This window comes from Callionymus lyra, chromosome 16, assembly GCF_982586985.1.
Source record: "Callionymus lyra chromosome 16, fCalLyr1.hap1.1, whole genome shotgun sequence".
Lineage (NCBI taxonomy): Eukaryota > Metazoa > Chordata > Actinopteri > Syngnathiformes > Callionymidae > Callionymus > Callionymus lyra.
Window position 1 is genome coordinate 17,854,457 of NC_141833.1, and position 24,802 is coordinate 17,879,258.

General features: G+C 41.4%; 1 protein-coding gene across 1 annotated transcript; it reads right to left on the reverse strand.

Moving 5' to 3' along the window:
* pip4p1a (phosphatidylinositol-4,5-bisphosphate 4-phosphatase 1a) lies at positions 1–23,931 on the reverse strand. Its single transcript, XM_087810288.1, has 7 exons — positions 23,737–23,931; positions 22,218–22,411; positions 17,050–17,156; positions 13,756–13,861; positions 10,873–10,925; positions 9,117–9,207; positions 1–2,595 (listed from the first exon to the last, which is right to left on the reverse strand). The coding sequence occupies exons 1-7, from the start codon at positions 23,852–23,854 to the stop codon at positions 2,452–2,454; spliced, it is 813 nt and encodes a 270-aa protein (XP_087666414.1). The 5' UTR covers positions 23,855–23,931; the 3' UTR covers positions 1–2,451.
* Between the last annotated feature and the right edge of the window lie 871 nt (positions 23,932–24,802).

Genomic DNA, 24,802 nt, shown 5'->3' on the forward strand with positions numbered 1-24,802 from the left:
GATACATCATCATGTCTTTATTTGTGTGTAAACAAAGTCTGAAAGAGCATCAGCCAGGAATCTCCGAACGACCTCGTTTCCTAATGTGCTCCGCAAACCTGGGCTTCACAAAAAAAACAACGGCTCAGACCACGTATGTAGGCGGTGAATCAGGAAAAATGGTTCTAAATGCCCTCGGACCGGCGCCGGCGCTCCAAACACGCCGGACTCCTTTTCTGCCACATTATTAACTGCGACTTATTCATGAGGCCAAATTTTTTTGCGGTAGGTTTTTTGAAGACGTTCTTCTGTCATCACATGACCTGCGGTGTCCAGCGGGTGTGTGTGTGTGTAAGGTGCCAGGTGTGTGTACTGGAATGTGTTGTCGATGTTTGTTGCGATGATGTCGGACCAGAGGCTCGTCGGGTTAGTAGCTCCTCGAACAGAACAAAAATACGGTGATAATCATCGAGTGAAAACAAAACGGATCAGCAAATAAAACTTTGATCACAGCCGTAGTGTTTAAAAACCTGGAGTGCAACATATGCTTTAGTCACTTCTGATAACAAACATATTTACAACAGAAAAAAAAATGACAGATTTCATAAAAGCAGCTTTTCCAGGAAAACCAAGAAAGGGTTGAAGAAGAGTTTGAATCTGGAGAGAACCTCTCACTGGCCTTGAAGTTTGAGCTCAATCTGAACCTCTCGGGGCCTCCGTCTCCAAAGACGTAGCATCGTGTCAGCAAATCCGAACCATCGTACGGAACATATTTTCAATATTAATCCATAACAATGGCGTCGCCGGTGGGATTTCAGGTCAATCTGTACCTTGTGGAAAGATTGGAACCTTCTTCTGACTAATCTGCGTTGATACGCTTCATATTCTCGTCATAACCGATATGTACGTTCTTCGGAAAGATTTTAGTCCTTCTTCTTCCGTGCAAGTCTTACTCCAGTGAGCATCTTTAAATGCGGTTACTAGGGGTTTTGTATGCGATGTTTATGGTAATGTCAGGTTAACCGACGGGTTGCTTGAACATAAGTGGTTTCCAAGACTGGCCTTGGCTTGAGATGAAGCCTCGAAAAAAAAAAACCTCTTGCCTGAAAGTTCCATCCTCAAGAGAGGCACCGAACGTGTGGTGGCGTCCGGATTTGGAAGTTAAAGCAAGCCGATCAAACTGTCAAACATCACACGCTCTTCCTGAACAATCACCTCGCGTTTAATCAGTTCACTTAAAGCTAGTTTAAGTCGATTTCAGGTGTTGGCGTCAGGAGTGGGATTAGACGATATCGTGGGCCAAAACTGATTAAAGATCTCGTCTGAGTAAAGGTTCCTGAACTCACTGATCAGTGAATTCGTTTATATTGAACCGTTTTCGTCTGATGACGGAAAGTTTAGCGTAGCCGCGGGGGGGCCAAACCGTCATTAGCCACCGAGCTTACGCGAACAGGATTGAGGGGGGGCTGCTGCATCCGATTCGGTGAGCGAAGGCCGGGGTTGAGTGACGTGGACGTGCGGTGACAGACAGACGCGATTTATCCGCCGTTTAATTACCCTAAGCCGCATGTTTCCCAAACTGTGGGAGGAAGTCGGGAGCGCCTGGTGTGAACCCGCCCTCCTCCTCAACTGGCAGCGAGTTCAAACGCGTTTGCTGGAAGGGCGAGCGAGCGTGAGCGGCGGCGGCGGCGTGCTGGAGAAACTTCTGAATTTTGACAGATTTGCTTTGGCTGAGACGACAACAATGATGTTCTCAGGTCTGTCCTTGGAGACAGAGGCAGGGAAGTCTGAGCAGATGTTTTTCAAAGAGCGTTCTTCCATTGTGCTGATGGGCATGTGTACAGGAGTGTGTGTGTGTGTGTGAGTGTGTGTCTGATGGTGTGTGTGTTCAATCCAACTATCACCACTTCTTTTTTAAGGCTTTCAAGCGACTTTGGATGAAAGTAGCTCCCTGGGGACTGAACAGAATCGCACAGGGTTCAGAAACAAATCCTCGTCAAACCTCCTCAAACTCGCAACAACGAGAATCACAAAACACGTCACGACCCGAGACTCCTCGGACTTCATCGCTCAGTTTCACATGAAAACAAACAAAAAAAAAAGATTCAAGAGTGATCGTCCAAACAATGTCTACGATTGGTGAAACGGATGAGGCGGACAAAAGGAATTTAAAAGCGGCAAAAAGGCAGGAAAACGGACAAAATCGGTGTTAAAAAATAAAACCCACACTGGCCACGAGATTAGAATAGATACATTAGGCTATAGCATCATCAGCACTGACAGATATATTGCAGCGACCGCCATCCAGTTTAGAAACACAATTAGACTAAAAGTAAAAGGAGGACGACGGCTTTCCGGGATTTAATAAATAATCAGTATTCTTCTGCCTTCGAGCCGTCCGTCCTCCTGCTTGACCAGTTGGTTTTTCTTTTTCTTTTTTTTTGGGGTAAAGACACCAGTGGGGGGGGGGCTTCATGTGAAGTTCTGGAGCGGCTGGCTGACCCTCATGCACGCCCAGTAGAACGCCCGAGCTAAGGTGAGGAGGACGAGGAGCAGCAGCACGGCCCACGAGGCGTAGATCCCCTGATAGGTCTGAGCCTTCATCCACGTACCGGCCTGCGGAGACAGAGAGGAAAAACTTAAATAAAAGCAGGGTTTTATAAGTACTTTTGTACATTTGAAAATGTGATCGAGCTCCACCATTACTTTCTTCTCTGTAACCCAGTGAAGAAATGACCTCTACTTCTGATTTTGGCTTTAATCAACTGCTGGTCTAGGGCTCATCCTTAGAAGTGTGTTTTTGTAGGTCAGGAGTACGTGGCCTCAATCCCTCGTCTTCAACTTGACGTGCATTGGCTGCATATAGAAGACCCCGTTTTAACTAGGGGTGTGTATCAGCAAGAATCTAGTGATTCGATGCGTATAACGGGACAGGGTTAACAATACAACCTATAGTGATACTGTAGTAACAAGTATATATGTGTAGTATTGTCGAGTACTTGACTCTGGTGTTGCAGAATTTACAGACCACATGACTCTTGACGAAGTCGTAACTGCTTTCATTTGTTTTGAAACCGAAATATGTCCAAACATCGGCTTTAAAAGCTGCTGGAGTCACTGTATCCTCTCGTCCTCAGTCATCGCTGTGATCGCGCAGGATCTCATTGTTCATTTAGTTGCAGAAAACATAATGACTGCTCCCATCTGGCAGAACACCTTGAATATTTGCAGGTAAATTGTAAATAAAAATGTAAAAAAATCAAATTATACAAGCTTAAAAACGTTGGTGAACTGTAATTCATAAAGGAAAAATAAATAGAATGATTTGAAAGCGAAAAATAAAAATATCTTTCAAATTCTCTTCAAGATATTGCAAAAAAAAAAAAAATCATCGTATCGATATTTTAACACCACTAGTTTTAACCGAAACCCTATAATCTGCCATCTTGTTCTTGGTTTGCAAAAACCCAAATCCCACAACTTAAAAAAAAAAAAAAACAAAGGTCTGGATTAGGACAGCACTGCCGTCTCTGCATGTTACTCTGGTGGAGAAATCAAGCTCCCATCCCTACTTCACCACACTCTTAAAGAAACCAAAAGGACGGATACGATAAAGTTGAAAGCAGTGAATTATCCTTGCATAAAATTATTTTAAAAGAACTGCAAATGCGACATCAAATCTTACTTTAGCTGATGATGACACCAGCTACATTTTTCTGCTAACTCTTCACCTACAGGACCTTAAACCCCAGGCTCACCAACTCTCAACTTGAACGGTTTAGTCAAATCCCCCTGAGGCTGTAGAACCAACAATAAAAGACAATTTTCAAATTTCTATTTTAAGGTTATCAACTCACGACACCCTATAGCATCAGTCTTAGTGACACTTTTCAAAATGAGTACGATTCCTCCAGGGAGGAGGAAATCATCAGAGTTCAAACCCTAGCACTGTGATGAGACGTACAGAGGACTTCCTGAAGGTACAAATCTTTATTAAATTTAGTTCAAAAGCCTCAACTGCACAGAGTGAGAAGGTTTCTTGTAACATAAAAAAATGATAATGGATAAATTCTCTGAGCTCATCTTAAAAAGCCACGTCTGGGAGGAAGTAGATCTTAGAGTTGAAGAGGTTGAGCGCTAAAGAGGGAGTTTCTTCCACTATGGTGCCGATTGCAACCTTGCTAGATGACCAGGCAGTCCATGAAGAGAAATGTGCAGGGTATGAAAATCTTTAGGCAAAGAGGATTAATGAAGTACTATCTTTGCACCAAACGGGTTTAACAGAGAGCCAAACAAAACCCCTACAACCAAGGGTGCTCCCCTGACACCGGAATCTTAAATTATGTTTGTACATTATCTCGTCTAGACAACCCTGTTACTCAAATTAAGCAGAGCGAGGTAAATTCCGTCTCAGAATTCACCAACTATTGGCGGTTTTTCAACCTTGTTGACAGGACCATGGATTATAAGATTTACGAAACAAAGAGGTTATTTACATGGTGGTAAATTGTACAAAAACAGAAGTCATTTGACGGATCGCTGTACAGCATTTTCGACGAAGGTATTACAGAAAGTTTTTAATCCAAAGCCAATCCGCCGGTGGAATCTCTTTAATCCCCAGGTTAAACAAAGACGGACCAACAGAAGCAACGTTTAGTTGGTGTAATCTATCGCCGGCGAAAAAGAACCGGCGGCTTTAATCCACCGCCGGAGAATTCAACCACGGCGCAGCTTTTCGATCGGCTCAGAGAAGACGACAGTCAACACTTCAGAGCGAGCGAGGGGTGAAGGAGAGGAACCCGAGACCCCATCAAGTATGAAGAGCCCAGCTGCTTCGGAGCGAAGGCTCGTTGATGAAGATGGCAGGCGTGACTTTGGAAGAGCATTTCGGGGGGGAAACACCAGAACACAAATCTGCTTCAAATTACCCGGCTGTGTTCATTTATGAGCTGAGAACTGTCTTTTCCAAGTGGCCCATCTTTAGGTGGGAGATCATTAACCGTCAGGCAAGTTTTCAGCACCATCTGACCAGGAAATGAGCTTGGAATACAAAAGTGGGAGCCCGACTCTGGCCTTAGCGAGCTCAATTTTTGGCACTTTTTTGGATGTCTTAGGACTGAAGCAAATTCACTAAACAGAAAAATCAATTGAGAGCTTTCCTGCCTTCATCCATCCATAGAAACCGAGGTACAACTTTAAAAAAATCATTTCGTCCTAGGCTTCTCTGGCATACTCGCAGAAGGGTTGTGACATTTTGCAACTCGGCAAAACATTCAAAAGTAAATTTGTTTTATTGTTATAAGGTTTTCAGCCACGTCAGGGACTGCTTGCAACAGCTGTGCTTGCTAGTTTATGCATGTTTACTTAAATATTTTTTGACTGTTGTTGTTTATGAACACGAAAACAGTCTTGATTAGTTAAAAAACGACCAAAAGGCCAGACAAGTCTTGCAGAGGTCGATGAAACGGAATGAGGTCCATTTACGGCTGGGTGTCTGGGGTATACTGTGCTATTCAAGAAAGGTTATCAGACTTAGCCAGTCCCTTAACAGGAGTTGCAGCTTCATAAAAATGTTGTGTTTTACATTAAATTAAATTAACGTACCAAGATAACATGTGTAAATATTCAAGCACCACTTGAGGTTTGACACGTGACCCATGTTTCCTTCCACCTGCCTCGTCTCCCTCCCTGCAGCAACAGTAGTTTAGCCTCAAGTCCTTGTTAACTGGTCCAAAGGAGCGACGAAGACGGTGGAGAGACACAACTCATCGTTGTAGATTTGAAGTATCAGAATTTGCAAACACTCCAAGCTCGAAAATCTCTGCCAGAATCACTCTTCAGTTGCACAAAAAGGATAAAATTCTTACTCCCTCAAATATCACTTCACGTCGCTCCGAGTTACCCCGCCTCGAAAACGACACCAATTTCCATCCCGACGTCGGCGGAGGAGAAACGAGTGCCCGGGCCGCGGCACCAAACGGCCCGTTTGTGGCGTCGGCGGCAGCACTAAACCTTATGACAGGTCTGTCGCTGGGTCAGAGTGAAACTGCTGCTTCTCCATTTCGAGAGCGGCAAGCCGGAGCACTTCGGCATCCTGTCAAGAAGCTTTCTAACGCCTCTCTGATGATCTTGGCTTGCCCAACTGGAAGGAAGCCTCGGGGCAGACCGAGGATATGCTGGAAAGATTGCTCTGCTCGTCCGGGAGAGGAAGAGCCTTCTTGTTTCATCTGCCACGACCAAGATAGAAACCGAAAAGGACTAACACATTTTTTTTTTTTATAGTGAGAAATGCCGCATTCGTCACAAAGAAAAATTAAAGAATGTAGCAACACAAATGTACGACGAGTGATTATTCCTCATCATCAATAACGTACACAACCCCGGCAGCTCAGTCAGGCGTGAGATGGAAACTATTCCAATGAAAAGTTGGAATCCCAAACTCTCGTTAGTGATTTTGACTGACAGCTCGTCGCTCGTGTTCGTTTGGTAAATCAGACCCAACAGCTGTTGCTGTCAGGAATATTTAAATGACGACTATTAAGCTAAAAAGAATACAATTCATCTCAATCATGGCATCATAATATATATATAGAGCTTTGATGTGCAGTGATGGAGCGACTCTGAAGGGATTCAACTGCAGCTTCTAATGTGTTTTTAGTTAATAAATATGTGTGTATTTGATGTACTACGGCAGGCTATTTTATTGACTGCAGTTGTTTCTATTTATGCCAGGAGAGACAACTTAACCGCAGTTATTCATGATTGTCTTGCGCCCTCTATTGGTCAAATAGGAGAATGTTTACTTTATTGGCAGTCTAGAGAGAAACAAGGGCTATTGAAGAAATATTTCCTGGGAAGTAAAGTCTGTTAAATGGTGCGTCGACTCCTTCCCTGTGAGGTTTTCCTGCAGTATCTTAATAAAAGAGCAGCCGAGCGTTCCCGCGTGAGATGCTATTTACAAGCGCCGCTCTCTGGATTTGGACATCATAGACTTCTCAGAGTGCGCTCGTAAATGGAAAGTGAAGCTGCAGTGCCGGGTGAAACCATTGTGTCATTTCCTCGATGAAACGGTGCCGAGCAAAAAGTCTCCTGCTGCAAACTGCCGCTACCAATCTGCCAGAGGGTTGCTCCCCCACCTCCACCTCCAGCGACTCCCCCCCCCCACACACTTGTCAATTCCGGTTGTTTGCTGAGCTCAGACTGAAAACTCTGGTGTGGAGTAGGATCTTTAAACATCCTTTGCTGCCTCGTTCAGAACATGATTGAAGCCGGAAAATATCGATTTATTTGGACATTGTTTTGTACTTAAAAAAAGCTACTAACAATTGTTCAGGATATTGATCCTGTTTCCACTAGTACACGAAGGAAAAGCCCAAACAAACGTATTAAAAAAAAGGTACTTTACGACCTGTGATCAAATGTGAGGCTGGAAACATTCAGGAAAAAAAGTCTGGAATTTACGCTTTTTTTGGCTTGAGGGCCACGTTATAGAGCAGACCTGGGCACAGTGTGGCCTGTTGACTGTATTTTTGCGGCCCTCGTAACGTCAAAGTATGATCATGTATAAATGGTTATAATGCATTAACAAATGTATTTTGTATTTATTATTCATTAACATTTCAACATAACACTCATTTATTTTTTGTGTGTAATTTTATGGGGAAAATATTAATCCCTCAAAACATCTTTTTATAAGTTAGTTAAAGAAATGTTTTGAAAAAAAAATCATTTATACAAGAATAAAATTGCAGCTTATTTAGCTGAATAAAAGTCACGGCCTAATGACGAATGTCCTTTTTTTTTTTTTAGGGATTTTTTTCCCCCCCTTTCTTTTTGCTTGACGGCCCCTAACAACATTCGCATAATTTAATGTGGCCCTTGAAGAATTATACTTGCCCACCCCTGTTATAGAGAATAGCAATTAATTACTTCTGGCTGATTTTGAGTAAAAAAGTCGATATGCTGGGGGGGTCAGAAGTAAGCGGAATGTCAAAATGGCAGACCAGAGAGGCAGAATTTCAACCTGTGTGTTACTATAGACTTCGCCTAAAACATGTTGTTCAAAACATACCGACATACCTTTTGCATCCCACGCTCCCTCCCATATTGTTGCGCAACATTTGTCATCAAACCAATTGATTAAAATAACGACTAAAATAACAGAAAGTCCAAAAAAAGTAATGCAAAAAATAAATAAAATCAGATTTTGGACCCTACAACAAAAAAAAGTAATATATGAACTCAATAAAAACATCAAGGTCGTCCTAGCCCAGTACCCCTTGGTAAACCTTGAGATGACTTTCTATAAAATGTAACCTTGAACCTACAACCAATAACGAAAACCCTCAGAGTTCTTGCAATGCTAAAAGCTAATGTTACACCTTCAACTACAGCTTAAACCTCCCATTGAGTCTGTATTTTGAATTTATTTTTTAAAAAGTGACACTAAGTGTGAGGCTGGTCCAATGCAAACGTTATTCCTCGACTACGGACTGTTCCTGGGATCTATGCGATGGATAAAAAGATAAAACTTTGCACCTTGGCAGCTGCTAGACTTCAGTCTATAAACGTAATGAACAGACCTGGTGACGAAGGTAAACTGGGCAAAGGATAAACTCATATCTAGCATTTCCAGGCCAAACTCAGCTCGTCATGTTGAGCCCGAATTGAAACTTCAGCGTCGACTTGAATACAGATATTTTTGGCTCGGTTTTAAATGCAGATGATGAAGAGTTCCTGGCACATCATCAATAACGTTTGAATTATATTGGTGTGTTTAAATATGGCGAGTCTGAGAAGCAGGCCCTGGAGGAACATGTGCAGCTGCCACATCTGTCAAGTGTTTCCATCAACAGGTTCTCCACACTGTGATGACTCCACATCGTTTAACGTCTGCTGGGTTTTTACGTCAAACCGAGAGCCCGGAACTGAGCAGACGAGGACTTTCTGACAATGTTGTGACGCGGTTATGATTTATTCTTCAATTAAAATGAGAAACTTGTCACGTGTCTGACAAACAATCATAGTTAATGCAGTTTAAATACGTATAATTTTGATTCAAGTGATCAAATTATTAAAGGAAAACAACTTTTCATACAAGAGACAAATCAGAAAATCAAAATCAGGGATCAACTCACGATCAGCCCGGCGGAGGAGACGCTGAACAGCAAGCAGAGAAGAAAACACCACAAGCTCCGCCTCCTAGGATACCGCTGACCAATAGAAGAGCTGCAGAAAGAAGTGACAATGTTAGGAAGAAGTTAACTCAAGATGTCTCCGTATCAGATTATCTGCAAAAGTCATTAATATGAAGACTGGAACTGCTCAGTGATCCACGAGGAGGCGTTCATGCAGCTTACGTTAACTCAACTACAAAGTTAAGAGGATTTTGGATCCAAGTGATGAAGGAGTGAAGGAAGAACATCAAAGCCAACACAGATAAACTTCTAAAAATCCCAAACAACTTCTGCAGAAACGGAGCTGAAGCTTAAGTTAAAAATTGCAGTTTTATACAGTGTTCACTCCTCGTGAGAAATGTTTACATGTGAGACGACAGAAAAAGAAGAATTGTGTGATTCTAACTTGAACTGTTTGAATCCTCCTCAATATTGTTGTTTTTAATTAGTCGTCAAGGTCAAGAAAGCAAAAAGTGGGTTTAAAGTCGCGGGGAGGTGTCAACGTCAGGGGGGCAAAGGAGGTGTCAACGTCAGGGGGGCAAAGGAGGTGTCAACGTCAGGGGGGCAAAGGAGGTGTCGATGTCAGGGGGGCAAAGGAGGTGTCAACATCAGGGGGGCAAAGGAGGTGTCGACGTCAGGGGGGGCAAAGGAGGTGTCGACGTCAGGGGGGCAAAGGAGGTGTCGACGTCAGGGGGGCAAAGGAGGTGTCGACGTCAGGGGGGGCAAAGGAGGTGTCGACGTCAGGGGGGCAAAGGAGGTGTCGACGTCAGGGGGGCAAAGGAGGTGTCGACGTCAGGGGGGGCAAAGGAGGTGTCGACGTCAGGGGGGCAAAGGAGGTGTCGACGTCAGGGGGGCAAAGGAGGTGTCGACGTCAGGGGGGCAAAGGAGGTGTCGACGTCAGGGGGGCAAAGGAATCGTCACGTCAGGGGGGCAAAGGAATCGTCACGTCAGGGGGGCAAAGGAGGTGTAAATGTCAGGGGGGCAAAGGAGATGTCGACGTCAGAAGGGCAAAGGAGGTGTCGACGTCAGGGGGGAAAAGGAGGTGTCAACGTCAGGGGGACAAAGGGACGACACGTCAGGGGGGCATAGGTGATGTCAACGTCAGGGGGGGCAAAAGAGACGACACACCAGGGGGGCAAAAGAGACGACACATCAGTGGGGCAAAAGAGACGACACGTCAAAGGGGCAAAAGAGACGACACACCAGGGGGGCAAAAGAGACGACACATCAGTGGGGCAAAAGAGACGACACATCAGTGGGGCAAAAGAGACGACACGTCAAAGGGGCAAAAGAGACGACACACCAGGGGGGCAAAAGAGACGACACATCAGTGGGGCAAAAGAGACGACACGTCAAAGGGGCAAAAGAGACGACACGTCAAAGGGGCAAAAGAGACGACACGTCAAGGGGGCAAAGGAGGCTTTAACGTCAGGGGGGAAAGGAGGCTTTAACGTCAGGGCGGCAAAGGAATCGTCATGTCAGGGGGCAAAGGAGGTGTCACGAAACGGGGGCAAAGGAGGCGTGAAAGTCAAGGGGCACAAAAGAGGCTTTAACGTCAGGGGGACAAAAGGGGTATAATGTCAGGGGGGCAAAGGAGTGTTGAGAAGGACAGTCAACAAGAACTAGAGAAATGTGAAAAGCACGTTCGGAGGAACCTAGAGAAGTGCTCTACATCATTACTCCAGGGTGCAGTAAGAGGGTGTCGAGAACTACTTACACTTTCCTGCAGTGTGGGCATCTGGCCAGCGTCCGGTCCGTGAACTCTGTCCACTGAAATCAGGAAACGACTCGTTAGATTTAGGGAACACAAGGAGACAACACAGCAGATCAACAGTGTCCTGTCATACCTAAAACCCTGATGTTCCTCATGTCAGAATTACTCTCTGCCGTCTACGACGTGAGGTTGTTAAAGCCGAAAATACGGTTAGATTTATCCATTTTTAACATTTAACTATCATAGCAAGTGTGTTTGTGCAGTCGATGCAACGCGACTTCTTTCCGTGCAGAATAACTAGCTAATATAAAGTGAACCATTTGCTAATTTCTTATGTACTAGAGGAAGATAAAAAGGTTAATATAGTTTAATTCAGCCGATAAAGTAGCTTCATCGAGAGTAACGGTGTTTTAACAAACTTAATATTTTATCAACGTTTTTCTATGATTCTCCTACAAGTATTTAATCGTTGTATTTATGAAAGTGTAGAAACCGTGTCAAGCGTAAAAAGGAAAAAAAAAACAAGGTTCATTTTTTAAAAATATGTTAAATGAACCTCGTAAAAGCAAACGATGATTTAAACTTCATTAATAAAGCAGTAAAAGTGGATATTGCTCTCCGTTGTGTTATTGTCTGCAGCCCAACGGCAGGATTGACGAGACAATATGATCTTAACTGAAATATCGGCGCCGTAATTCTCCCATTGATTAACGGACGCTTAATTGCTTAAGCGCCTCGGATCTGCGGCGGCTGTACCGTTTGAGCGCCGAAAAACACAGCGATAAAGATCATTCCCGAAATGAATTACCGGCTTAAACGTTCTCATCGCTCAGATCGATGGAGGGTCGCGTTGAGATTTTAAACACAACCGTCACACATACGGTGCTGCGGCTCACTCGAAAAAACGAAGGATAAAAATAGTTTTTGGGGTTTGGATATTTACTCGGATCTGTGCTCGGGCGATACATTTGTGTTGCTCGAGGCACATTCATCTTTTGGGCCGAAAGCATTATTCCGCCTCAGGATCACGGTGAATATTATCAGCGGATCTGTGACAAAGGGATCACGGATGAGACTCCCACAGTCGCCGCTCCTTCCTTATGCAGGAGGGAAAAGTCTGCCTGAATCCTGAGCGCCTTCCATCATCCTTTTTTTAACGGCTGGGGTTTTTCCTCCCGCCGCCGCCACCTTCTTCTTCTTCTCTTCCATCATATATCCGGGTCCGCACCTTTACCTGGCCCGCCACATTGTTAAGAAGGGCAGTCATTTTAAATTCCACTCCCCCCAGAGCAAAGAAGCGGCAGAATATATGAGCGCAGGGTTGATAGGGTTACGCATCTGCGGCTATAACTCAAAGTTAACTTGGCCCGCCGCTATGCTGTTTTGACTTTTCGATAAGTCATTTTTCAGGCCCAGCCCTCGTAAATTTGGCTGCGAAAACCTCTCGGGCACAGAGTAACTGGCAGAGAATGTATAAGTTCAGGTGATGGACGCTTTTGCGGAGAGGCTTGATTCGTAATATCCCGCTGCTTTGCATGTGCTTTTTAAGCTTCGGTCGAGGAAAGCTGGCACAGGCATGTTTTATTGCACTGCAGGTTTTTTCATTAAACATTCGTTTCTTACTAAATATTGAAATGAGAAGTCATTACTTTACCTTTAATCTAAGTTTTTTTTAATAGTTTATAGTATGTACAGCGTTAAATGGAATATAAATATCAGTATTTTATTATAATTTTGATGCATTGTTTGTATTTTGATGTATTTTTAAATATTTATTTGAAACATGACATCATATTGTCCAAGTATGTCTCAGAGATAAATGTTTATGTATAATTATGACAACAAAATGAATAATACACCAAAGATAATACTCATGAGGATTTAACTGTATTTTTAAATGTTCTTTTCTTGTTTACTTTGTTTTCTCACAATATCTTAAAGTTAAAATACCAAACATCCATTTGACCTTTTAATCACTTATTTGTTAGCTTAAAACACTATAAAACATTTGTTATTTGGATGATATTTTATTACTATTAAATCTCTTTTTGACCATTATCAAAATGTTGAGTTTTTTTTAATACTTTTATTTCTTACATCTTAATTTGTTATTTATCAAAGTATTATAAGCAATTAAAAACAAATATTTTGACTCAGAGGTACTTCCTTTCACTTGTTATCCAACTGTTATATAAAATAAAGTGATTTATTACATTTAAATATCATTATTTGTATACTTTAAGATCCAAAAGTAATTTCAACTATTCATTTATTTAATGTTTAAAGTGAAAAAGCTACAAAACTGAGCTAATTCATTTTCATAAGCTCCTGCTATAGTAATTGTTCTACATCATTATCATTCTAAAACAAATATACATATATTTTCACAATATTAATTTGAAACCTTCAATACAAATAATTAGGGATGTTGTCGTAACAACCTTCTCGCCCTGAAGTAACAATTTGTATCTTCTGTAAATATATATATATATATATATATATATATATAAAAATATAAAAATATATACGAGAGGACCAGTACCAGGAATGTGCTGCTGGGTCAAGTTGAAATACCTCCGCCACTGCATTTGTATTTCGAGAAGCCAGGGAGGTCGTTCACCTTGACCCAGAGATGACACAAGGGATACTTCAAACAAATTTGTTTTAAGGGTCTTTGGGTCACCTTGAGCCAGAGACAACAAGGGGATACCTCAGAAACATTTATTTTCGGTCCTTTGGGTCACTTTGACCCAGAGATTACACAATAGATACCTCAAACACATTTGTTTTAGAGTCTTTGGCTCACTTTGACACAGAGATAACACAAGGGTTACCTCAAATACGTTTGTTTTTTAAATATAAATATATATACAAGAGGACCAGTACCAGGAATGTGCTGCTGCAGTGTCCGCAGGAGACCCTGGCTCCGGCCGGCTGGGGCTCCGGACTGGCCGGCCCGGGATGAACTGGGCCGAGGTTGATTATCCTCTTGCTGGAATGGGATGAGACAGCGAGACATCGTCAGCGTTAACACTTCGCAATTTTCATCACGGAAGCAGCTTCTTTTTTTTTTTTTCCCAGCTCGAGTCGTAAATCGGTCGTCTCACTCCGGCGGAAAGAAACGCTGACGCTAATTTCAGCCGCCAATCATTTTATTACCCAGACACGTCGTCAGATTACAAACACTGAATCTCTTATGAGACTTCGCCGCTTAGCCGTGTTGGTTTAGTCAGCGAGTCTGGGTTGGAATGTATACGACGAGCCGGAGAAATCATCCGTTACCAGGTGGTAGAATTATCGGTGTTTAGGGTCGGAAAACACCAGTGAAGTTGGTGCTCGACTCTAAATATTACTTTATTTCTTCCAACACTAAATCAAAAGAATCGAATAAATCAATTGAACATGAAAACTAATGAAGCCTTGGTGCAGTTTAACCATTTAGTGAAAAGCTAACATTTAGCTTGATGACAAACTGCGACAATGGCTACATAATAAAATAATAATCTTAAGCCTTTCTTAAAGTAGTTCTCAAAGTGGTCCAAGGCACAATGGTAGAAAAAAACATTAAAATAAACAAAGAATTAGAAAAAAAAGAGCATATGCTACTTGTAGCATAGCTAGCTAAACATGCTAAAAAACACCCGTCATTCAGATAATTCCATGTTTCAGGATAAGATCATAAGATCTCAATTGACAAGCTGTCCTTGAATGACGCACGGGGATTTTAATTTCAGATTTACACACAAACATTACGACAACAATTTTACATTTTCTATTAAGCTTGAAATTTGGTTTAATTTTTCCGTTTATTTTTGCGCCCGCAGGCATGTACGCACACACCCGTGTCATGTGACACGCACACTCACGACGAAACGCATCAACATTCCGTGGACGCGTGCCGCTCGTAAACTGCTGTACGAGGCGACAAATTTGACAAAACAGATTGTTGATGTGCTTTGTTTCGTGATTGATGGCGACCGCGCCACGAAGACAAACCATTTGAAAAAAGGATTTCGCCTTCAGGCATCTTATCTGTTGTGACGAGTACACCTGGATGCTGACACACACACACACACACACAGTGTCGTTTGACAAACATTGAAAATTATTGGCAGCGTTATTAAGTTCCAGCAAAACAATTTGGGGCGCGTTTGAAACTGGGAGAGCTAGTAGAAAGTTGTAGGAAGTCATTTTTAAACTGGAAAACATTTTTTTGCCTTATGTTTATCAGATTTTAAGAAAGTGGAGAAGAAAAAAAACATCTGGTTCCGACAGCATTGAATCTCGGATAGTTCATATTCCGTTGTTTTAAATAGCTTCAATAACCGCGGGGAAGTGTCAGCGTAAAAAAGGCTTCCGGGTCCACTCGGCATTAGAGTAATGAAACAATAATGAGCGGACCTTGACTCTTGACACCAGCTTTAAGTATGAATGATTATAACACACTAAGTGAGTTTCGCAGATTCAACAACGGTACGTCTTCAGGTGAAGAGCCGAACCAAAGACTTAAGAAAAAATGTGTTAGTTAGCCGTGTAGTTTGATTCAAGTATTCAAGCCAGGGTACTAGTTAGTAAACGGAAGAACAAAGCGAATAAAGCGGCTGGAAGAAAGTTATCTCGCTAAGTTATGGTGACGTTAAAGCAGCACAGGGTGTCAAAACCCTACTTACTAGAGAGACGTCAAGTATCTGGCGACACCATACGTATCACAATACATGGGTTGCAACGCAATACGATACTTGGTAGTACCGCCCAAGTACTTGACTAAAGCGGGAATTTAAATGACTCTTTATGAAGTAGTAACCGCTTTCATTTGTACTGAAACCAAAATATGTCCAAACTGGAGTCAACTGCATCCTCTCGTCCTCAGTCAATCTCTTGGCATTTACTAGAGGATGACTAGCGGCCAGAAGATTGACACGAAGTATAACACGTTACAAAATAAACGCTGTTGATATTTGCATCTTTATCTTTAGACTTAGATTGTATCATCTTGTTCTTTCTCTTTATTCTTGTTCTGATTTTATTTTTATTATTTTTTTATGAAAAATTGCTGTATTTGCTGTGGCTAATTGAAAAAAAAAACTTAATTCCTGAGGGATCAATAAAGTTTAACCTAACCTATGTTAATTATGAGTTTTAAATATTATACACTTTATAAATAATCGATACAGTGCTAAATATAATTATTTAACATATATATTTTTTAAATATCGTCCAATATATCCAACTGTGAGGGGTGAAGTACAGACAAAATAGTTCTAGGTTGACTTGGGAACAACCCAGTACGATCTGTGCTGTGTCGCTATCAGTTTTATCTTGACCTTTATTGAGTACTGTTTTGATTGTTTAGGCACGCTCTATAAATAAAAATTACTTACTTACTTACATACATACTTCTCTTAGTATACTAGAAGTTGGTATGCATCAGGATAGTGTACGTAGTAACTAGTAACACATTATCCACAGATAGTATGTCTCAAATCAAACACTGCTGCTACACACTAACAGGAAATGACGCAACAGCTTCTTCTCCTACTACTTAGTACTACTTACTAAGATGGAGCCATTTAGGGTAGATGGTGTCCATCGAACCATACTCAGTTTTGTGGGCATTTTAGTACGCCAATTTAGCCTGGCGCACTAAATTGGCGTACTAAGAATTGAGACGCACTTACGCACTAAAAATACTAACTTTAAGTACGCAAGTATGTGATTTGAGACACAGCACTGGATTCTGCCAAGTAGGCTCATCCTCATCAGAACATAAGAAAATTAATCATTTATAAAAAATGCATTTTGTTTACTTTATAAAGAATGTTTTGGAAAGTTTGTGCAGGAACTTCCCAAAAGTAGCTCCCTGTGCACCCTTAGCTCTTTGAAAGTGAGTGTAGCTGGTGCAAAAAAAAAACACACACAAACCGCTTCCACCGGTGCATGAAATGACACCATGTAACCCACAAAGGATGACACGCAGAAGTGAAATAGATGATGTGGCTGTTATAATGAGGCTGTTATTTCCTCATCTGGCTCGCTGAGCAGCGCCAGTACAGCCGGCCGGGACCGCGGCTTTAATTGAGGGGCTGATTTTTTTTTCTTCCCACCACTGCACCTTGTTTCCTCATCCTCGCCGCTCGCTCTCTAACCACGCACACACACACACACTTTATAATATCTCACCAATATGGCCGAGGACAGGCGATCCTCTGGGAGGTGACTTTGCAGATGAGCAGACAGTTGCAGGGGCAGCGGACGTACTTCTTCCCTGCTGGGGCATTTTTAATAGGCTGCGGTGGGAGACAAGACACACAGGAGGGATGAAATATTAAAATGGAAGCCAAAGAGTCAGAATAAATCACTACAGTTCCAGGTGAGATGGCAACCGCTCACTTTAAAAGCCCAAATAACCCCCCATTAGAGAGCGGCGTGCAGTTCAGACTCATCCCGGCTGCACATCGGCAAAAGTACACATGTGGGTCCGCGACACACTGTTTACTTTTGAGACCGCCTCGGCTAAGAGGAGGACGCGAGTCTCTGGACTCCTAGATTATACCGGCCTGTCCTGGGGATGGTTTTTAATAGGCCGAGAGACGCGACCCGGACCCCTTTCGGCTCATAGTCGCTCCACTGGTGACATCTGGTGTGGAAGAAATGCATAGCAGGGAAGAGATTCAAGCAGCCTCTGGGTTTGATTAATAAAAAGAAATGCTGAATGAGTTGATAATAGTAATTTATATTTTTACCCTTTTATGACTAAATGTGTTTTTCATGGATGTACAATTGTGAAAATTGTACCATGATTTTCATTCAATTTTCAATAAAGGTTTTTACTCCTTTGTAACAAAATAAATGTATGACCCGTTTAACACTGAGTCGTCTCTGGGTCAAGACGACCCAAAAGGCCCAAAATCAAATGTGTTTGAGGTATCCCTTGTGTCGTCTCTGGGTCAAGGTGACCCAAAAGGCCCAAAATCAAATGTGTTTGAGGTATCCCTTGTGTCATCTCTGGGTCAAAGTGAGCCAAAGACTCTAAAACAAATGTGTTTGAGGTATCTCTTGTGTAATATCTGGGTCAAAGTGACCCAAAGGACCGAAAATAAATGTGTTTGAGGCTGGGTCAAGTTGAAATACCTCCGCTACTGCATTTGTATTTCCAGAAGCCAGGGAGGTCGTTCACCTTGACCCAGAGACAACACAAGGGATACCTCAGACACATTTGTTTTAAGGGTCTATGGGTCCCCTTGACCCAGAGACAACTAGGGGATACCTCAAAAACATTTGTTTTTAGAGCCTTTGGCTCACTTTGACCCAGAGATAACACAAAGGATATCTTCAACACATTTGTTTTTAGTGTCTTTGGGTCACGTTGACCCAGAGAAAAAAAAAGACAAGAGTTAACTAAAACACATTTGTATTTAGGGTCTTTTGGTCACCATGACCCAAAGATAACACAAGGGATACCTCAAAAACATTTGTTTTAGAGTCTTTGGCTCACCTTGACCCATAGATAACACAGGGGATACCTCAAACACATTTGTTTTAGAGTCTTTTGCTCACTTTGACCCAGAGATAACACAAAGGATATCTTCAACACATTTGTTTTTAGGGTCTTTGGGTCACGTTGACCCAGAGAAAAAGACAAGGGTTAAATAAAGGAGGGAATAAGAACTATTTCTATTAAAAATAATGTTTATTAATATTCACTTGTTGACAAGTGTTTAAGCTTCTGCGGTAGAACTTGAAACATTCCTGAACCAAACTAATGTTTCTTTATGATGGTTTTTGACTCAAACATGTGAAACAAAACTAAACAGCTTGTCTAACTTAACCTTTAAATTCCATACTTACTGTCTAACTCTGTAAACTCTGTAGAAGTGACTTTTCTCTCTGATTTCAATGCCTCTCAGAGAACTCGCTGCTGCAGCCAAGATTCAAATTCAATTTTTTTTCCCTTTTGATTTGTTCTGGTGTGTTGGGGTTGTTTGTCTGCAGGCTGGCTGAAGCGATAACAGTTACAAGAGCCCAGATCCTCGCTCTCAGATGGGCCCCGAGTTATGATGGAATAAAACCCAGCACAAAAAATGTTCATCCAAATTACTTTTCTTAATGATCTAAATATTCTTCAAAACAAAACCCACTAAGCATTGGCTGAACATTTGCTCGCCCAGGCTGGTAGCCGTGGATTGTGATCACATCTCATTTAGGTTACAGCCAATAACATCCCATCGCCGCCGCCGCCTGGACCCAATCGTTTCCCGTGTCGGGCATATGTTCGCGCCGTCTGTAAAATCTACCGACATTTCCTACTTCCATCTGTACGGTGATTAAAATCAGGAGGAAAACCTGTGAATGTGACAGTGGTGGATGTAACACATGCGGAATCTAACGAGCTCATCTGCGCTCGTCCGTACGACTGCGATTCTGCCGCGCCTTCGCTTCTGTCGAGGTAATTGAGAAGTCGGTCTGCTGGTTAACCATGTTTTTTTGTTTTTTTTAATGTACAGAATGACGGAGAGAATCCTAGCGAGGAGTCTGTGCCAGCTTTTGAGCGACTGGCAGATGGGCGCCTCGTGACCAACAATCTTACCTTTAACACTGTTAAACGTTGCAGAACAGGAATAGAAATCCAGTGCTGTGTCTCAAATCGCATACTTCTCTTAGTATGCTAGAAGTTAGTATGCATCAGGATAGTGTACTACACTAACTAGTTGCAAATTCTCCACAGATAGTATGTCTCAAATCAAACTCTGCTGCTACGCACTAACAGGAAATGATGCGACAGCTTCTTCTTCTACTACTATTTAACGATGCTTGCAACCAGCTGTTGGAACACTATCGCCACCTGCTGGCAGCACGTTTTGCAAGTTCGGAAGAAGGAATAAAGATAAAAAATATGAGAAACAAAATATTGGCGAGATATTTACGCCGGTATCAGCAGCGAGGACGTGTCATCCTTCTACTGCTGCTGAAAAATGCACCTGTAAGTATATGAATATATATATATATATATATATGTTACTCTGGTGATTGCTCCTGATGATAAGGTTCCAGGGTTGAGTCAGTACTTGGGTGACTTAGGTCAGTCTGTCAAACTGAGCCTGAGAAACCTGGGTGTTGTATTTGATAAAGACATGTCTCTTGTTCAACACTGTAGAAAACTGACCAGAAACTGTTTCCTTCAACTGAGAAAAATCTCTAAACTTAGGAAAATGCTGTCACAACATGATCTGGAGCTTGTAATCCATGCGTTTGTTTCTTCTCGTCTGGACTATTGTAACAGTTTGTTTTCATGTCTTAACAAGAAGGAGCTGTCTCGCCTGCAGTTGATTCAGAACTCTGCAGCGAGAATTCTGACCCGCTCTAGTAGAAGAACTCACATTTCTCCGATCCTTAAAACTCTTCACTGGCTTCCAGTTTCTTTCAGGATCAACTTTAAAATTCTGGTTCTTACTTTCAGAGCTATTCATGGTCAGGCTCCTCCTTACATCACTGATCTGATCCAGCCTTACACCCCAGCTCGGGCTCTGAGGTCTGTGGATCAGAATCTACTTATGGTTCCACGCACACGGCTCAGGACCAGAGGAGAGAAATCTTTTCAGGCTGTTGCTCCTAAGCTTTGGAACAATCTTCCTCTCTCTTTGCGCTTGATGGATCTACTGACTCCTTTAAGAAACATCTTAAGACGTTTCTATTTGTGCAGGCTTTTCCTTGAATTTCTCGAACTCCTGTGTTGTTCTCGGTGTTGTCTTGATCTTTAAAGTATGTACTGTTTTGAGTATTGTTTTGATTGTTAAAGCGCTTTGTGACCCTGGTCTCGAAAAGCGCTATATAAATATATATTTATATTTACTTACTTACTTATATATGAATATATATATATATATATATATATATATATATATATATATATATATATATATATATATATATGTATGACGAACTTCCGTTTACAATGTCCCTAAGATGGAGCCGTTTAGGGTAGATAGTGTCCATCAAACCATACTCAGTTTTGTGGGCGTTTTAGTGACTATTTAGTGTGCATGGCGCAGTAAATTTCGCATACTAAGAATTGAGACGCACTTATGCACTAAAAATACTAACTTAGAGTACGCAAATATGCGATTTGAGACACAGCTCAAGTGTTGGGACAGTCCAGTTCTGAATTACGCTCAGGAGGTAGAATCAGTTTGATCAAAGATTAAATTATAATAGGAGGGGAAAAAAGGTCAAAAGTAAAACTTTTTTTTTGGAGGTTAAATCGATTCAACAGATTTTTTTTATTGGCAATAAACCAGGTTCCATAAAATGTTAACTGGAATATGATGTGATAATAGGATGAGCCAACATTTTTATTAAAGGGACTAAAAGATGCTTTTGGGTTCAACAGAATCATGCCTTCCTTTATGATTTTGCTGAAGCTCAGATTTAAGGATTTAAAATCAGTACTTAGTCAATTATTAAGGTAAGGTAGAACTTTATTGATCACTCAGGATCAATCAGGATATATTATTTAATTATCAAGTTTTTAAAGCTTTTGTGAAAAACTTTGTTGTACTGCAGTTTTTTTCTGGACCCACAGACACGTTAATTGTAGTTATTAGTAATTACATGGTTATGACATTGTCCTAGGGCTGAACGAGTAAATTCATTTGTGATATAATATATATATATATAAAAAAATTGCGATTATTATATCGCAGGGGTTGCGATTTTATTTAATGTTCATTTAATTTTCAAGCCGTAAAAAAACGTTTGTGCGCTCCACCGGCGTGTTTGTGTGCTCATCAAAGTTACTTTATGCAACCACACAACTCAAATTGTGTAAATGATAGTATATTATTGTGTATGACACGTGAGAAACTCGGCAAAAAATATGCAGTAAGAAAAAGAATGAGTTTTCAATTTTCTTTACTCTGCACTGAAGTTTGTATGATTTATTATTGACTTATAAATATAAATGTTTACATCACACTTTAAGCACGTTTTAAAAGTAGTTTTTAGTATTTGCAGTGAATATGTTATGTTTGTTTAATTAGAGTAACTAAATAAATAAATTCTCCCTGTATTTTAAGGTATGCTTAATTTACCTCTATCATTGAAAATTACTTAATAATTTGAGCAGAAATGTACTAGCGCGTCCCTGCATGTTTTATCAAATCATATTTACAGTAAAGGAACCTCAAGTTTGGACCTAGATTACCGTTAAACAAATACATTGGGTGAAAGTTTGTGTATGCAAAGCTAACATCACTATGTTAGCTCAGAGCAGATCTTTTTTTAAATATATTTTACGATAAATTGACTCAATCATCAACATTATTGTAAAGTGTGTTCCCTGTAAGACGTACCGTAGCTTCATTGCAGACTCCACACTTCACTACATGCTGGTGGATTTTTCCCTCCACGGATATCAGACTCTGGCAAACCCTGCAGCTGATGACGGGGGCGCTGCCGCTCTCCGGTGAGGTGAGGGGCGAGTAGGGCGGAGGGTCTTCGCCCAGAAGCACAGAGGGCTGGGTGGGGCTGGGGAACGGTGGGAAACCTATGGGTGGGGGGGAAAGGAAAACAAAAGTCTTAGTTATGAGATTATAAGGACTAGTAAATAAACCATTTGAAATAACCCAGTGTCCTCACTAAACCAAATTCCTTCCTCAAGTCTTAGGAGATAATACGATTTTCCCCCCCGAGTTGGGCTGAGAAGGGCTTTAGCAGGAAAAACTCTCTTGGAATGTGGAGTAGGATCAGTTCCAACAAAAAGGTTTTTGTCAGCAAGAAAATACTTGCAACATACAGCTCTGGCAACAGTTCAGAAATATGATCAGTCACAAAAAAACAAAAAAACACTTTCTACTACATACATAACCTTAATTAATCGATTATTTTTTTCTTTTTGTTTATTTACATGCATCGTAGAACTAATATTCAATAATATGTAGCATTGGTGTTTCCATTTAAAAATAAACCGATTAATAAAATGAATATTAGCTAAATAAATAAATAAAAAATATGATGAATAATCAGTTAGTTTTACTAGTAAATATGATAGTTGGTAGTTTAATAATAAACAATAGGTTTATTCGATGGAAGGCAACGCAGAATTTCTGCCTAAGTGCTTGTTTTTTTAATTACTTATTGCTTGTGTTGTGTTTTATATTATTTCCTACTTTTATTCTGTACCAACACCACAAAAAAAACATCCCTTGTTGTGTTTACAACACTGGCAATAAAATGTTCTGATTCCAATTCTGAAAACATAAAAAAGTATGACTTTTAGTTGCTGAATTCTGATTTTCATCACCTAAAATTAACAATTATTATCATGACTTCGAAGGCGTTCCCTAACGCAATAACCCGGCCCTCTGATTGGCTGACATAACGTGGGGTGTCCCTGTGCCTCTTTCCTTATTGGACGAATGGCACGTCGATCAAGTCAGGTGCTTTTTGTATTGCTAGCCAGAAGGATTCGTGCTACTATTTTAAACGAAGTATTTCGAGAAAAGAAAATTAAAAAAAAATAATAATAATTGTTTAAAAATAAAAAATAAATTACGAACAACATCTTCAGAGACGAGTTTTAAAAGCAAACGCCCGGTGCTGAGCAGAGCTAGCTCCTCTGCTAACACTGCTACATTAGCTAGTTAGCAAGTTCTAGCTACTTCCAGACTGTGCAGAACACTTGTCGGGAAATGCAACATGAAATTCGCTACAACATTATTTTTACTCGTGCATGACATCTTTATAAAAGCGATAAAGCATCTGTCAAAACGTCTTTTCTCATCATTATCCCATCAGCTGGTGACAGAACGCCCAGTCAGCGGATGCTAACCGGGGCTAGCCGCAGCAGGAAGCGGGGGGAGAGACACTCACTCTGGGGCTTGTTGGGAGCTCCGTACGGCGCGGAACCGGGGGAAACGCCGCCGTTGCCGCTGCCGAGGCCGCCGTCTCCGAGGTCGGATAGTAGCGGGGACCTCTCGCCGTCCGCCATACTGAGAGCCAGGCGAAGGGGGGGCAGAGTCGAACTGCTGACCGATCCGGTGCTAGTTGTTGTGTCGGAAACGCAGGCGTCACGTGACCCCGAGCAGCGCTGCTGCTGCAGCGAACAGACGCTTCCGAGAGTCCGTTGTAAATAAAATACAAACGAACAATTGTTATTTATTTTATCGCGATTAACTTAAGTACACAAGAAAGTGTAAGCAATTCCCTATTTTTCATTAATACATTAATTCTACGTATGATCAGGTTCCGTTTTTTCTTCAAATAAACCTTATATTAAAATGTATATTTACAGGTCAACTAATAGGAAAAACCCAACTATCCTGACTTACTCACATGCTTGTTGAAGTCTACATCTTTTTGAGATACAGTAAGTCTCTCATTATGACCATGTTTTGAAGTTATTACTTAATAAACTTCTGCCCCGTCTGAAATCTGGGCGAACGAGAGGTTACGGGATCACGTAGTAATGGCTCTTAGCGTATTACTTCAAGTAGAAGAACTCACATTTCTCCGATCCTTAAAACTCTTCACTGGCTTCCAGTTTCTTTCAGGATCAACTTTTAAATTCTGGATCTTACTTTCAAATATATTCATGGTCAGGCTCCTCCTTACATCATGGATCTGATCTAGCCATACACCCCAGCTCGGGCTCTGAGGTCTGTGGATCAGAATCTACTGATGGTTCCTCGCACACGGTTCAGGACCAGAGGAGAGAAATCCTTCCAGACTGTTGCTCCTAAGCTTTGGAACGATCTTCCTCTCTCTTTGCGCTTGATGGATCTACTGACTCCTTTAAGAAAAATCTTGAGACGTTTTTATTTGTTCAGGCTTTTCCTTGATTTTCTGGAACTCCTGTGTTTGTCTCTGTGTTATCTTGATCTTTAAAGTATATACTTTATTGAATTTTGTTTTGATTGTCTAAGCGCTTTGTGACCCT